This window comes from Notolepis coatsorum (genome assembly GCF_963971535.1).
Source record: "Notolepis coatsorum genome assembly, chromosome: 10".
Lineage (NCBI taxonomy): Eukaryota > Metazoa > Chordata > Actinopteri > Aulopiformes > Paralepididae > Notolepis > Notolepis coatsorum.
In genome coordinates this window covers 6,085,959-6,101,916 of record NC_140174.1, presented here as the reverse complement: position 1 = coordinate 6,101,916, position 15,958 = coordinate 6,085,959, and the positions used below count along the sequence as shown (strand labels likewise).

Below are 15,958 nucleotides of genomic sequence, written 5' to 3'. Positions count from 1 at the left end.
TGCTGTGTCCTCCTAGACGCAGGAGCCAGGGATTTCTAGTGACGTTAATTGAGCCAGTTTTATCTGTCCACCCAGGCAGAGACATAATGACCCAGTAGGAGGCAAAGGCCTCCTCGAACCTGTGTTGTTTAAAGGACGGGTTCTATTTTTGAACTCTATTTAAAAAATGTCTGGCCAGGTGTTGACTAGCACAGGCCATTGTTTCACATTCTACAGAGGAAATCAGTTTCCCTTGTCAGTCTTTGTTGCATCGTCTGTTTCTAGTAGAGCCATATGAAATCCGCGTTCACGGAATCGCGGACGGAATCGCGGAATTGAGCAATAAAAATGGAATCAACAAAAAAAAAAAAATTTAAATACTTTTTTTTTTTTTATGTTGTGGGACTTGTACAGCACTTTGTTCAACTTTGTCAGTGCTGTAAAGTTTAAACCTTTTAAAATCTTAGACAAACAAAACACTTTGCTTTCATGAAATATTGTAAGCCGTCATTTGAGGCTTTATAAAAGCAGCACAATGAACACAAATCTCCGACCTCGTCTTAAATAACAAACGGCATTGCTTGTTGTAGTTAACAAAGAGAGGCAGAGTTGATTTTGCACAAAAAAATAAGAATATATCATTATTATAATTTCTTTTAATAATAATTTTATTTTCATATTCGAATCCCATGCCCATCGAACGAAGCTTCGAAGTATTTAAGACAGTCCTATTAAATGGACTGTTATATCTTATTAAATTGTGGACATTTATTCATTCCCACTTATTAAACACTATTTCTGATGGTAAAATGCGCGTACAAAGCAAAATACAGAATTCTGAAATATTAAAACGGAAAAAACGGAATTTGGAAAAAAATTAAATGGAATTTGGAAAAAAATTAAATGGATTTCATATGGCTCTAGTTTCTAGTTCTAGTTCTCCAAAAGAGTGTTTCTGTTCCAGCTTTAGGTTAGTCAGCCAGGTTGTCAACCTTCTCTTTAGTTTCTGTTTCTTTTTGTATCCTAAATACCCTGTGTTGGGGTTTTCTGTCATCTGCCCCCGATCTCTGTCTCTGCACTTGGGTCCTACACCAAACCCGTGACGGTGTTCTACTGGGTTTCATAGGCCTGGTGCTGTCCAAGTTGCCTCATTATAATAGGGCTGTCCCCGACTAAGGATTTGGATAGTCGACTTTGATTGGCCAAAATTAGCCGATAGTCGACTATTAGTCGACTATGAAAAAAAAAATGATTGATTTTTTTTTTATCATTCCATTTGGGCTGTGGGGGCTGCTTAATGTCTGAAGGAGTCGACTGAAGGCTTCTTGTCCTCTGCAAAAGCATGCAATTGGTCCACTGATGGATACATCTTGATATTTGTCTAGTCTAGTGTGTTCATTAGACGGGTGAAATCCTCTTTCAGTGCCTCTGTGCCTGTTTTCTTAGGCAGTTAGCCTCTCTGGTATGCGTGCCATTAGCGTTAGCCACGCCTCTTTTCTTTTGGAAAGAATGATAAAAATACAAAAAAAAATTTATTGTAAAAGAAAAACAATAATTTTTCTTTTTTTGTGCATTCGACTAAGAGGTTGCCAGTCGACTACGGCTCCTTTCGATCGATTAGTTGACTATTCGACTCAGCCCTACATTATAACATCACAAAAGTTGACAAAGTCATAAAGTGTTTGCACGAGAAAAGGGAAATAAGAAGAGCCCCATTCAGTTGCAGTCGTGTGTTCTACTGGGCTCCGTTCAGCGTGAGCTCTGGTTCTCCGCGTCCACGCTCTACTGAGTTTAGTATTCTCTTAGTGCTACAGTGTGACTGCTTCTCCAAGGCACTTTCCAACCAGGGCAGCGTTGTCATCCAGGAGCGAGGTGTGGTGGAGCTGAGCGGGGGGCGCTGAGCGGGCGCTGACCTCTGTGTGCTTCTTGTCGCCCCCTGTCTCGTCTCTCTAAGCGGTGGAACCCCGTGGACGGCTTCTCGGAGCGCCTGTTGCCGAGCGACCGCTGGCAGTGGAGTGACGTCACGGGCCTGCAGCACCAGCCGCTCGGCGGCTTCCTGCTCCCCTCGGCCCACTGGGAGTGGGAGGCCGGCTGGCACGTGGACGAGAACTTCGAGGGGGAGCCCACCGAAAAGGAGGTGAGGCTCGCTGTGAGGTCCCTCTCACTCGTCCGCCCCGCCCTGCGCTCTCCTTTCTTTCTTTCTCTCTTTCTCTCTTTCTTTCTTTCTTTCTTTCTTTCTTTCTTTCTTTCTTTCTTTCTTTCTTTCTTTCTTTCTTTCTTTCTTTCTTTCTTTCTTTCTTTCTTTCTTTCTTTCTTTCTTTCTTTCTTTCTCAAACTCTTTCTCTCTCTCTCTCATATTCTCTTTCTCTCAAACTCTTTCTCTCTCTCTCTCATATTCTCTTTCTCTCAAACTCTTTCTCTCTCTCTCTCTCATATTCTCTTTCTCTCAAACTCTTTCTCTCGTTCTCTCCCTCAAACTCTCTCAAACTCTTTCTCTCCCAAACTCTCTTTCTCTCAAACTCTTTCTCTCTCTCTCTCTCATCTCTTTCTCTCAAACTCTTTCTCTCGTTCTCTCCCTCAAACTCTTTCTCTCCCAAACTCTCTTTCTCTCAAACTCTTTCTCTCTCTCTCTCTCAAACTCTCTTTCTCTCTCTCTCTCTCTCTCTCCCTCAAACTCTTTCTCTCTTTCTCTCTCAAACTCTCTTTCTCTCTCTCTCGTTCTCTCTCTCAAACTCTCAAACTCGTTCTCTCGTTCTCTCTCTCAAACTCTCAAACTCTTTCTCTCTTTCTCTCTCTTTCTCTCTTTCTCTCACTCTCTCAAATTCTCCCCCAAACTCTCTTTCTCTCTCCCTCAAACCCTCTTGCTCTCTTCTCTGGCACTTCTTTCTCTGTGACTTTCTCATTTTTCTCGATCTCTCTCTCTTTCTCTCCCTCTCTCTCTCCGTATTCTACGTAGCAGCATCTCTGTTCCTTTCCGCATCCCTTCCTGTATCTTTCAATGTCAGTCTCTACCCTTCACGCTTCTACCTTTTCACTGGGTGCTTTTCCATGGTTGATATTCTGGACATTTACATGTAGCTACTGTCCCTGTTAAGGCATCTGTGTTTATACGCCTTATGTCCAACCACAGTCGTAAGAGCAGGATGAGTCAGTGTCGTCATAGAAACGTCAGAAAATGATCCCCCCCCCCTCCACCGGGACACGCATCATGCTGTCAGAATTAGCGCGGTCTCCCGGCTCTCGACGACTCCCTCGTCTTGTGATTCTAGATCACAGATGCAATGAATCGCATCTGTTACCGTGGAAACGGAACTCGCACACAGGCTGCAAAACCCGACAGTGAAGTGAACGGGATAAGACGTTTCACATGTGTCCCCCAGTAAATATCCCTACATGCCATTTAGAGTTTCTCATATTTGCGATGTGTGATTAATTTATCCACGACGCCTGGGCGGGATATGGCGTTGCAGATTCATGTCCGTGGAGACTCTAGTAGTCTCTATATTAATGTACATGTAACACCCAGCCAATTCCTCCTCCTTGATCCTCCGAACCTTTATGAATCTCTGTACCCCACTCTTTCTCACCCGGGCCCAGTGTAGGAGTGCTGATCTGGGGTCAGTGACCACCAGGGAGCACTTGTCTTCATTACCTTATTCAAACTACTAACCGATTGAAGCCGACTCTAGATCAGTGCTCCCTCTTTCAGAGGCTTCGTGTCTATGTACGGACCCCGGTCTCTTCTCTACCGTCACCTGCCTCCGCCCCTGTCCTCCTTTCGCCATGATGCTGTTATGTGATTGGGTCTCTCTCTCTCTCTCTCTCTCTCTCTCTCTCTCTCTCTCTCTCTCTCTCTCTCTCTCTCTCTCTCTCCCCGCAGGGCTGGACCTATGCCATAGACTTCCCTGCTACTTACACCAAAGACAAGAAGTGGAATTCTTGTGTCCGTCGCAGGCGATGGCTCCGCTACAGGAAATACAAGGCCAGAGACAGCTGGGCCATGGTGTGTGTGTGTGTGTGTGTGTGTGTGTGTGTGTGTGCGTGTGCGTATGTGTGTGTAAGTAAGTGTTTGTTCACCTGCGTCTGTGTATGTGTGTGTGTGTAAGTGTTTGTTCACCTGCGTCTGTGTGTGTGTGTGTGTGTGTGTGTGTGTTCACCTGCGTCTCCTCCTGTGCGTGCTGACAGATCCCCTCGGAGCAGTCTGGTCTGCCAGACCCCTTCAACGACATCAGCTGTGGAGGCTGGGAGATCAGCGAGGAGCCGAGAGGAAGACTGTCACTGTGGGCCGTGTCTCTGCAGGGCAAGGTACCACGCACACGCACACACACACACACACACACGCATATACTGTATGTACTAGGGCTGACCCCTATTAGTCGACTAATCGGTCGAAAGGAGCCGTAGTCGACTGCCAACCTCTTAGTCGAATACAAAAAAAATAAAAAAATGTATAAAAAAAAACATATATATTTATATATATATTTTTTATCATTCTTTCCAAAAGAAAAGAGTCCTAGAAGCATGGCTAACGCTAATGGCACGTATACCAGAGGCTAACCGCCTAAGAAAACAGGCACAGAGGCACTGAAAGAGGATTTCACCCGTCTAATGAACACACTAGACTAGACAAATATCAAGATGTATCCATCAGTGGACCAATTGCATGCTTTTGCAGAGGACATGAAGCCTTCAGTCGACTCCTTCAGACATTAAGCACCCCCACAGCCCAAATGGAATAATGATAAAAAAAAAAAATATATATATATATATTATATATCTACCAATAGTCGACTAATGGCACATTTCGGCCAATCATAGTCGACTATCCAAATCCTTAGTCGGGGACAGCCCTAGTATGTACACACAACCAGACAATGACATAAGCTCGGTTCACACTTACGGCGCAAACACACCGGACGCGGGCGTGAGCGTGATCAGCGCTTCACTTTCGCTCCCATGTTAACGGGGGCGTCACTGTTCACACCGGCCGCGGGCCGGCGGGCGACTCGCGGGCGGGAAGCGAAGTTCTTCGCTTCGGTTGGAATTTGAGGCGTGTGCGCCACACGCATTTTCACAGAAATACACTCAATATCTGCATTATTACCACACACATAGATGTTGTTCAACCAGCTAATGTGTCTGTATCTTTCCCAATACAAATAAACCATACTATACTTTTTCAGGAGTACAGTCACACTGATTTCATCATTCTAAAATTCATTCTAACATTCTAATTAATGAGATAATAACGGGGTATACATGCAAAATGGACAATTACAGAATAGAACACTGGAACTGGAAATCTTAAAAAAAAAAAAAAAAACATCTTCAAACGGGGACTGACTTCGCATTATAGACTATAGGCATTCACAGCTGTTCTCGCACGAAACCCGCGCGCGCCCCTGGTGTGTTCCCGGCGTTACGCGGAAAACACACATCTGCTGCTGAAGTTAAGGCTACTGTGACGAATATACACACACACACACACACACACACACACACACACACACACACACACACACACACACACACACACACACACACACACACACACACACACACACACACACACACACACACACACACACACACACACACACACACACACACACACACACACACACACACACACACACACACACACACACACACACACACACACACACACACACACACACACACACACACACACACACACACACACACACACACACACACACACACACACACACACACACACACACACACACACACACACACACACACACACACACACACACACACACACACACACACACACACACACACACACACACACACACACACACACACACACACACACACACACACACACACACACACACACACACACACACACACACACACACACACACACACACACACACACACACACACACACACACACACACACACACACACACACACACACACACACACACACACACACACACACACACACACACACACACACACACACACACACACACACACACACACACACACACACACACACACACACACACACACACACACACACACACACACACACACACACACACACACACACACACACACACACACACACACACACACACACACACACACACACACACACACACACACACACACACACACACACACACACACACACACACACACACACACACACACACACACACACACACACACACACACACACACACACACACACACACACACACACACACACACACACACACACACACACACACACACACACACACACACACACACACACACACACACACACACACACACACACACACACACACACACACACAGAGTCCCCCCCTGTCTCTTTGGCATAATGAAGCCGACAGCAAGGCTCATCCATCATATAGTGAAGTCACATTGAAAAGACGGATGAACCTTCCCCTCCTCTGACTCTCTCTCTCTCTCTCTCCCCCTCCCCCTCCACCCAGGTGTGGTTCAGGGAGGGCATCGACCACCACAGCCCCGAGGGTTGGTCCTGGGAGGAGCTGGTCCTGCCCGGGGAGGTGGTGCAGATCAGCTGTGGGCCGGGGGACCTGGTGTGGGCCGTCCTCTGGGAGGGGCAGCTCATCGTCCGCGAGGGCATCGGCCGGGACTGTGCCCAAGGTACGTGTGTGAGAGGTGCCCTCGAGCAAGGCACTTTCATCACCACCCCCACTCAGTGGCCGACAGTAGCAAGTGCTTCACAGCAAATAGCATAAAATGAACAACGCATAGGCATACAATTAGCATACCGCTGCTGTCGGGACAAAACCTCATAACTCCAAAAACCCAACTTTTCAGCAGATGAAAAAAAACGAACACAGATTTGAGGGCGAATAGAGTTAGGAGGTTTAGAGACAGATGATCAGTTTAATGCTTTCCCATTGTTTAAACTTTGTAAAACCCACACACACATATCGAGGATGATCTACGGAGTTGATTTATATTAAAAAAAAATGTAAAAAAAAATTGAGTTATGAGGTTTTGTCCCGACAGCAGCGATACGGTTGACAGAATAAAAGCAATAAATAATCAAATAAATAAAAGTGCAGACTAGGTTTAAAAGTAGTGCAATGTAGAAAGTGCAGACATAAGAATAGGCATACAATAAGTACATGTGTGTAAATGTGTGAGAATGAAACTTTGCTGAGAGAAAGAAAAAAGAGCAAATGTGCTTCAATCAAGCTGCCCTGGTTTTAAAGGGGAACTATCTTATAAATGGCCCTTTTCAGTGTTTAGCATTGTTTCCTAGCTATGTGGACTTATATTAATAGGATCTATGTCTCTAATTCTCATATTGGCGCATTCTTCCAATTCTCCTCTCACAATATTCACCCTCACTGAACTGAGTCATCTGAAAATGTGCATATCTGTGATGTCAGAGATTTCTCAGCTGCATAATAATGTGGCAGTTCAAGTCAAGAGTTTTATTTGTCACGTCATACAAGTATACAGTGAAATGCGGGGGGTCTTGCCCCCAATGATTGTGCAATAATACAATATCATCCAGTTGGTGATGTGGCAGTTGGCACCAGGCCACACAGTGGTTTAGGAGCCCAGCCTCAAAACGGCTTAAGATCTTGAGGTAGAAAAATGCTGTTTTTGAGTATTTGATTAGAAATACAAAACAATGAATTAAAAGCTTCTATCCCCAGGCCATCAGGCTGCTCAACGAACAATGAACACTACACAACAACCATCAAACGCACATAGCACACACATCCACACGCACACACTCACTTTAAACAAACACACTGTAGCACCCACTCCCCACACTTTATAGCACACACTCACTTTAAACAAACACACTGTAGCACCCACTCCCCACACTTTATATTTATTGATGAAGGATTGCACTACAACTCGTACACCTTACTGTAAATTGTACCTAAATTGTACCTCATCCCATTTCTGCTTTGCACTATATAGTATTGTACATTAGTACACTGCATAGTATTGTATATTATATGGTAACTCCGTTACGTCTATTCTGCATCGAACATTGTACATATGTCTATACTGAACACTGTGACCTCATTTTCTACTTCTAATTTACATGCTATACTATGTTATTTGATACTATCTTGTCTAGCACAGTCTCTGGAGCGTAACAGTAAGAAGCATTTTGTATGAAAGTATTCTGTACTTCTGTATGACAACTATTAAAGAAACTTGAAACTAAAAAAAAATTTAAACTTACAGGAATTGTGTAAAAGTGCCCAAATAGTGAAAGAAATAGTAAAATAGTTCCCCTTTAAAAGCCTGTTCTCTGCCCGCCAGGGGCCTCCTGGGTGGTGGTGGTTTTAAAAGCCTGTTCTCTGCCCGCCAGGGGCCTCCTGGGTGGTGGTGGTGGTTTTAAAAGCCTGTTCTCTGCCCGCCAGGGGCCTCCTGGGTGGTGGTGGTGGTTTTAAAAGCCTGTTCTCTGCCCGTCGTCAGGGGCCTCTTGGGTGGTGGTGGTGGTTTTAAAAGCCTGTTCTCTGCCCGCCAGGGGCCTCCTGGGTGGTGGTGGTGGTTTTAAAAGCCTGTTCTCTGCCCGTCGCCAGGGGCCTCCTGGGTGGTGGTGGTGGTTTTAAAAGCCTGTTCTCTGCCCGCCAGGGGCCTCCTGGGTGGTGGTGGTGGTGGTTTTAAAAGCCTGTTCTCTGCCCGTCAGGGGCCTCTTGGGTGGTGGTGGACTCCCCCAGCCCTGACATAGGAGCCATTCATGTCGCTGTGGGCATCAACGTGGTCTGGGCCATCACCAAGGACAACAAGGTAAGGAAAAGGCTACATTACTAACCCGTTGTACAATAATGTTCCCGAATAATTGCTTGCTTTGGCACAATAGTGCAGCAAATTTGAATAATATTAGTGCTGTCAATAGATAGAAAATAAAAAATTAACTAATTAATCTCACAATTTTCTGTAATTAATCTAGATTAAGAATAGCATTTTTCGGGGCGGTCAGGTGGCGTAGTGGAGATTGTGCTTGTCACCAATGCAAGAGGCTGCGGTCTCGACTCCCGGAGAGTCAGCATTGCCTTGGCTCGGGCTGATCGCTATACTAACTCGTTTGGCTGAGTTAGGGGGAGGGGAGCCGTGGGTGGGTCCTGGGCGTTGTGGACAGCGACCCCTACAGTTCGGTCGGGGCGCCTGCTCAGCGAAGGTAGGATCTGGTGAGAGGTAGTGCGGCCTCCCACACGTTACACTCTCCCAGTGAGAATCTGGGCGGCCAGGCTGGCTGCCGGAGGAAAGCATGTGACAGTCTCCGGCCTCTCGGACCAACAGTAGGGGAAAGTGCGCAACAACCAGGAAGGGGGTTGGGAATTGGCATAAGAACTAACAGTGGGATGGGAGAAAAGATAATAATAAAAAAAAATAAAAAAAAATAATAGCATTTTTCTACTTAAGACCGAAGCTTGTAACAGATATTTACTTGAGTAAAATCATGGAATTAATGTAAAATCGACACAAAGAAAGTATATTTAAATTCAAAGACTATTTTAATAGCTTTCTTTGAATACAGTTTCTCTCCTGTGAAATACAAATGTTCAACAAAACCATCAACATTGACTCAGCTATAGACCTCTTTCTTATATCCGCAACGAGATTGAAGATGTTAAGAAGATAGATTAATTTAGATTAATTTATTTTAATGCTTTTAAATAATTTAAATGAATCTCAAGTTAAAGCATTACTTTTGACAGCTCTATATAATAATACACTTGTGGGACTCGTACACTAAGGCCCCGTTTAGACGGAAACGCTAGCAGGTGAATCCGCAAAAATATTTTTGCTGATGTGCCTTTCGTTTATACGGAAACGGCGTTTTTACGGGGTGAAACCGCAAAAAAGTGAGACTACCTTCCAGGGTGGAATTCCTAGAAACGCAAAAGCTTTGCGATCTCGTCTAAACTATCAAAACGTATAAATCTGTTAAAACGATGACGAAAGGGTTGTCACGGCTCTGGTCGCGCGTACTGCTTACGTCACAGGTAGCAGGTATGCGCCAGTAGCCGAGACGTAAACAAAGCAAGTATGTCTGACTTATATCAACGGAGATCACCTGAAGGCTACATTGGCAGTACTTTTAACCCTTTCACTGCCACACGACAGAAGGTTACCCCTTTACTATCACACAACCGGCTGTCGTGTGGCAGTGAAAGGGTTAAATACACAAGAATCTGTCCCGCGGCGTGAGACCGTGAGTGGACCCACTGTCTGTGAGTGACTCTGCTTTGGTGCAATCACATTCCCCATCCACAGTCTGCGAATCAGAGGCAGAGTAGGGCGGGTCTTCACAGCACGTCATGTGACATATGCGCCAATCGTGTGACAGCGGGTCTCCGTCGTTACAGCGTCGTCTGCACGGAGAATTCCACTCCAAAACGCTCGTCTAAACGTAAAATTAAAAGTGAAACCGCAAGATGACTTTTGCGGTTTCTGTTCACAAAACGCTCGTCTAAACGGGGCCTAAAGCTGCATCTGTGCTAAATTCACAGAAGAGTGAGACCAACATTTGAACAACACACACCTTTCACGCTGCCTCAATTGTGTCATAAAAATAGATAAAATAAAATCTTTTATTTAAATGTATTATGGTCTTTCTTTTGTTTGTAAAGTAAACAGTAGCACTGTTTTGATAAAGTGTGACCCTCTATATAAACACACGGTTTGTCCTCACTGTCCTCCTCCCCCCAGGTGTGGTTCCGGCGAGGCGTGAACTCCCACAACCCCTGTGGCTCGGGCTGGATCGGCATGGTGGGCGAGATGATCATGATCAACGTGGGGCTCAACGACCAGGTGAGCGACCCGCGCTGCTCTGTGTGTCAGGTCTAAGGCTGTTTCCCCGAACCCTGTTTTTGTGATTCGAACTTCGTCAGGGTTTTTCGAACGAACGTTTGAACCTTCGTTTTTAATGATTTTTTTTAAATTTTAATATATATTTTTTCAATATATATATATATATATATATATATATATATATATATATATATATATATATATATATATATATATATATTTTTTATAAATATCCTCAAACTAAATCCTCAATTTGAATAAAGTGATTAATCTGATTAAATGAGTCTTTTTCTTTATTAAATCAACTTTCTTTAATGAATATAACTTAGCAGTTTTTTGTAATACTATAATATTAGTGTAGCCTAATCTTTATCTGCAACTGTGAAGAAAAACCCCATTGGTTTAAACGGAATCAATAGACTCATAAAAGAAAAAATAATTTATATTTTAATTTTTATTAAAAATAAATAAAATCGAATTTTGATTTAGAATTCGAATGTTAACGTAACAAACGAACATTCGGGCTCAGCCTTACACCGGTTCCTGACAGGCAGCGAGCGAGCGAAGCACTGGAGCACTGTCCTGATATGACACGGCGCGTGTCCTAGTGTGTCTGTGTGTTACCAGGAACAGGGGGCAAAGCAGCCTGCGATTCTCGACCAATAAAAAGTGTTTAGGGGCGGGACTCGGACGCGTAATCGCTCAACTAGAGACACAGCGAGCGAATATTTAAGGGGGGAACGACATCGCCGCTCAGTTCGCTGTCGCTCGCGGCAGATCATGATAGTTTGATTGAAACGAATACATTTTAATCATTTTCGCAATCACGCTCGCTCGCGTCGCTGCCTGTCAGGAAGGGGTGTGAGTGTGAAGGGTGTTATATAGATAGAGTTGTTATTATTTATTGTTATTATATTGTAAAAAAAGGATGCATTGAAATGTCTCTAAGTCTCGATGACATTGAAAATGAGGGTGACCTCAATTGTCCTTTTTCGAGAAAAAAAAATAAAGGTTTGAATTGAATGCGTTGCAGGTGTGGGCCATCGGCCGCGAGGACCGGGCCGTCTACTACCGGCAGGGCGTCACCTCCAGCGAGCTCAGCGGGAAGACCTGGAAGGTCATCAACGCTCCGAGAGACGGAGACCGCTCCCACTCCAGCGCCAGCACCAGCAGTCTGCACAGGTAGGACCTGTCCAGGAAGCCTGAACACTTAAGGTAACCTACTGAAGGCTGAAAAGGTCCTGTGCGCGTGTGAAGCGATCGCGCAAAGTGCATGAGCCCGATTTTTGGGGGCCTTTTTTGGGCGGGGGGCCCCCTTTTTATGCTTTTTGGGTTTTTTTGGTGATCAAATATTGAATATTGAACTATAATAATCAGTGCATGAGCTCACTTATCCTTGAAAGACACTTTTATCACTGACTTAAAAAGGCCCATACATCTCCATAAATGTTCAGGGGGGAGGGAATAAGTGCCTACCCTATAGACCCCAAGAAGTGCTGTATATTCTGTATTGTTTAATATAAATAATTTAAATAAATTATAAAAAAAAATTACTTGGCATAAAAAGGGCACTTTTTTTATGAGGCACAAAAGGGCAGGTGCTCGAGCACCCTTGGGGCTCTATGTGTGCACGTGCCTGCCTGTTGGTCGCCCCAAACCATGGCTTAAATCTCACACCTTGGGGAGAGAGAGCCAAGGGTCTGCAGCCGCCACCCCTCTCTGCTCTTTATATTTAGATTAGATTGATTGATTGATTGAAAACTTTATTAACAGATTGCAGAATGGGTACAATACAGTACGGCTCAATACACACAATTGTTAAGGGGATGCAGACCAGAGAAAGACTTTCGTCTTGTTTACATCAGGGTCCCCCATTTTCAATTCATCAGGGATCAGATTCAAATGTGATTGTCATTATGCGGCACAAGTACAGTACAAATAAAAGAAGTTTGGCATTTAACCAGAGTGCAAATGTAGTGCAGTAAAGTGCAATAGTAATATACAATGTACAGGGGGTTAAACTGGGTACAAATGAGTACTACTGAGTGTAGTGCTAACCAGATGTATGTACAGAGTTGTATTATATAAATAGAGACAGTATGACAACCCTCTCTCTCTGTCTCTCTCTCTCACTCTCTGTTCCTCTATATCACAACCCTCTCTCTTTCTCTCTCTCACTCCCTGTCCCTCTATATCAAACCCTCTCTCTTTCTTTCTCTCACTCCCTGTCCCTCTATATCAAACCCTCTCTCTTTCTCTCTCTCACTCTCTGTCCCTCAACCCTCTCTCTCTCACTCTCTGTTCCTCTATATCAAACCCTCTCTTTTTCTCTCTCTCTCACTTTCTGTCCCTCTATATCACAACCCTCTCTCTTTCTCTCTCTCACTCCCTGTCCCTCTATATCAAACCCTCTCTCTTTCTCTCTCTCTCACTCCCTGTCCCTCTCTATCTCAACCCTCTCTCTGTCTCTCTCACTCTCTGTCCCTCTCTATCTCAACCCTCTCTCTGTCTCTCTCACTCTCTGTCCCTCTATATCACAACCCTCTCTCTGTCTCTCTCACTCTCTGTCCCTCTATATCACAACCCTCTCTTTCTCTCTCTCACACTCTGTCCCTCTATATCACAACCCTCTCTCTCTCTCTCACTCCCTGTCCCTCTCTATCTCAACCCTCTCTCTGTCTCTCTCACTCTCTGTCCCTCTATATCACAACCCTCTCTCTGTCTCTCTCACTCTCTGTCCCTCTATATCTCAACCCGCTCTCTTTCTCTCTCTCTCTCACTCTGTCCCTCTATATCACAACCCTCTCTCTCTCTCTCTCTCTGTCCCTCTAGTGCCGGGTGCTTCTTCTCCGGCGAGGTGCGGACCCACTCGGCCGTGAGCGACGTGGACTCGGACACGGAGAAGGAGAAAGGCGTCGCCGCCGAGGCATCGCCCGTCTGCCTCGTCGTGGTGGCGCCCGTCGCTTCGGACAACGACCTCGCGGCGGTGGACGACCCCGCGGACCCTCCCCCCGACGACGACGACGCCAACGCCCCCCCCAAGCCCCGCATCCCCAAGGTCACCAGCGACAGCTTCATCTCCGAGCTCGTCTCCGACCGAGACCCCGGGAGGACCTGCAGAGAAGAAGGGGGCTCCGCCATCCTGGAGGAGGACGGCGTCCCCCCCGGGGGAGAGGACCAGGCGACCCCTCCTCCGCCCCCCGGCCCGGTGCTCCTCTCCCCCAGCCAGTCGGGGGGCGGCGGGACCCTCCTGCTGGACCCCCAGTGGAGCAACGTGGACCTGGAGGAGGCTCAGGGCCACCAGGCCGGGGGGGCGGCGCTGGACTCCACGGACACCTGCAGCCTGTCGTCGGTGGCCACGTACACGCTGGCCCAGGAGGAGCCGTACGGCACGGACGAGCACCCGCTGTGGGCCTGGGTCAGCGGGGGCGGCTGCTCTGTGGACACACACTCCCAGCTGCACTGGTTCAACAGCGCTGCGTGTGAGTGAGAGAGAGATATATATATAGTGTATATACTAGGGCTGTCCCCGACTAAGGATTTGGATGGTCGACTAGGATTGGCCAAAATTTGCCGTTAGTCGACTATTGGTCGACTTAAAAAAAAAAGAAAAGTATAATATTTAATTTAATTTCTTTTATTTTTGTATCATTCCATTTGGGCTGTGGGGGTGCTTAATGTCTGAAGGAGTCGACTGAAGGCTTCTTGTCCTCTGCAAAAGCATGCAATTGGTCCACTGATGGATACATCTTGATATTTGTCTAGTCTAGTGTGTTCATTAGATGGTGAAATCCTCTTTCAGTGCCTCTGTGCCTGTTTTCGTAGGCAGTTGGCCTCTGGTATGCGTGCCATTAGCGTTAGCCACGCTTCTAGGCCTCTTTTCTTTTGGAAAGAATGATAAAAAATAAAATTATTTTATTCGACTAAGAGGTTGGCCAGTCGACTACGGCTCCTTTCGACCGATTAGTCAACTAATCGATTAATAGGGGTCAGCCCTAATATATACAGTAACACATAATCTCACATAAAAGAGAAGTGGACACCTCTGCAGTTTCAGGGACACTTGCCCCCAAAGACGTCAAGGTCTCAGAATCTTGTCTCCATTTTCCAATACTGCCTCAAGACCCTCCTCTTTTTAAGTTTAAGTTTATTTTTTAAGTTTAAGTTTATTTGGCGCGGCTGGGTGGCGTAGCGGAGATTGCGCTCGTCACCAATGCAAGAGACTCCAGTCTCGACTCCCCGAGTCGGCGTTGCCTGCGGCTTGGGCCGGTCGTCATACTATCTCAATTGGCAGTGTTAGAGGGTGGGGAAAGCCGGTGGGTGGAGATTGGACGTTGTGGACAGCGACTCCTACAGGTCGGTTGGGTGAAGCCGGTGCGGCGGAAGCAGGAAGTATCGGGGGCAGCGTGAGCCTCCCACGCGTTACTCCTCGCCACTGAGAGTTCGAGCTGTCTGGTGAAAAGATGCGACAGGCTGCCTCCTCGTGTACCGGAGGGGATGCAAGGCTTCTATCCTCACTACAGCCGACCAGTGGGAGGCATAGTCTAGCAACGTTCAAGACAGGGGAGGGAAGAATTGGAGATACGAAATTGGGATGGGAGAAACATTTTAAATGGGGAGAAAAAGTGGATAAAAAAAATAAAAGTTTATTTGCAAAAGGGACAGTGCATATTAATCAACATTAAAAATGGTAAATACGCCAGAATTTGCCAGAAGGCTAGATTTCATCTGTAGTCCCTGGCGGCCAAGATGTTAAAAAGGGCATCAACCTAAAGTGATAAAAAAAAAAGGTTATCACACATAACATACATCAAATAGGCCTACATAATATACAATTCATCATCACAATATACACATTTGAACAAAAATACACATATATAACAGAAAAAAGCTGAATTGCATACACACACCGTTAATGAGTTTAGCTGTGGGTGCAGCTCTGGTGTTTTCTTTGAGACAGAATTTAACAGTTTTTCACCACCGCCTTCTCCAAGCCCAATGGATGCTTTGTTTTGTTTAAAGAACGAGAGGTGAGGTATAATTTAAGAAGAGCACTCAATTTCAAACAGCCTAGAGCTCGAACCACACTTATGTATGTCTGTGTCAGTTAAACGAGTGAAACTCTGGAACAATATACCGGATGAAATAAAAAACAGCAGGAGTATTT

The 15,958-nt window shown here is 45.6% G+C and overlaps 1 protein-coding gene across 1 annotated transcript in view; it reads left to right on the top strand.

Moving 5' to 3' along the window:
- The window catches only part of tecpr1a (tectonin beta-propeller repeat containing 1a), a 114,591-nt gene that overhangs the window by 63,571 nt on the left and 35,062 nt on the right, over window positions 1-15,958 (top strand). Inside the window, exons 26-33 of the mRNA XM_084322326.1 lie at window positions 1,934-2,116; window positions 3,860-3,982; window positions 4,165-4,284; window positions 6,462-6,636; window positions 8,663-8,763; window positions 10,690-10,791; window positions 11,825-11,973; window positions 13,624-14,273. Of these exons, the coding sequence (XP_084178452.1) occupies window positions 1,934-2,116; window positions 3,860-3,982; window positions 4,165-4,284; window positions 6,462-6,636; window positions 8,663-8,763; window positions 10,690-10,791; window positions 11,825-11,973; window positions 13,624-14,273 (1,603 nt within the window). The remainder of the gene's footprint in view (window positions 1-1,933; window positions 2,117-3,859; window positions 3,983-4,164; window positions 4,285-6,461; window positions 6,637-8,662; window positions 8,764-10,689; window positions 10,792-11,824; window positions 11,974-13,623; window positions 14,274-15,958) is intronic.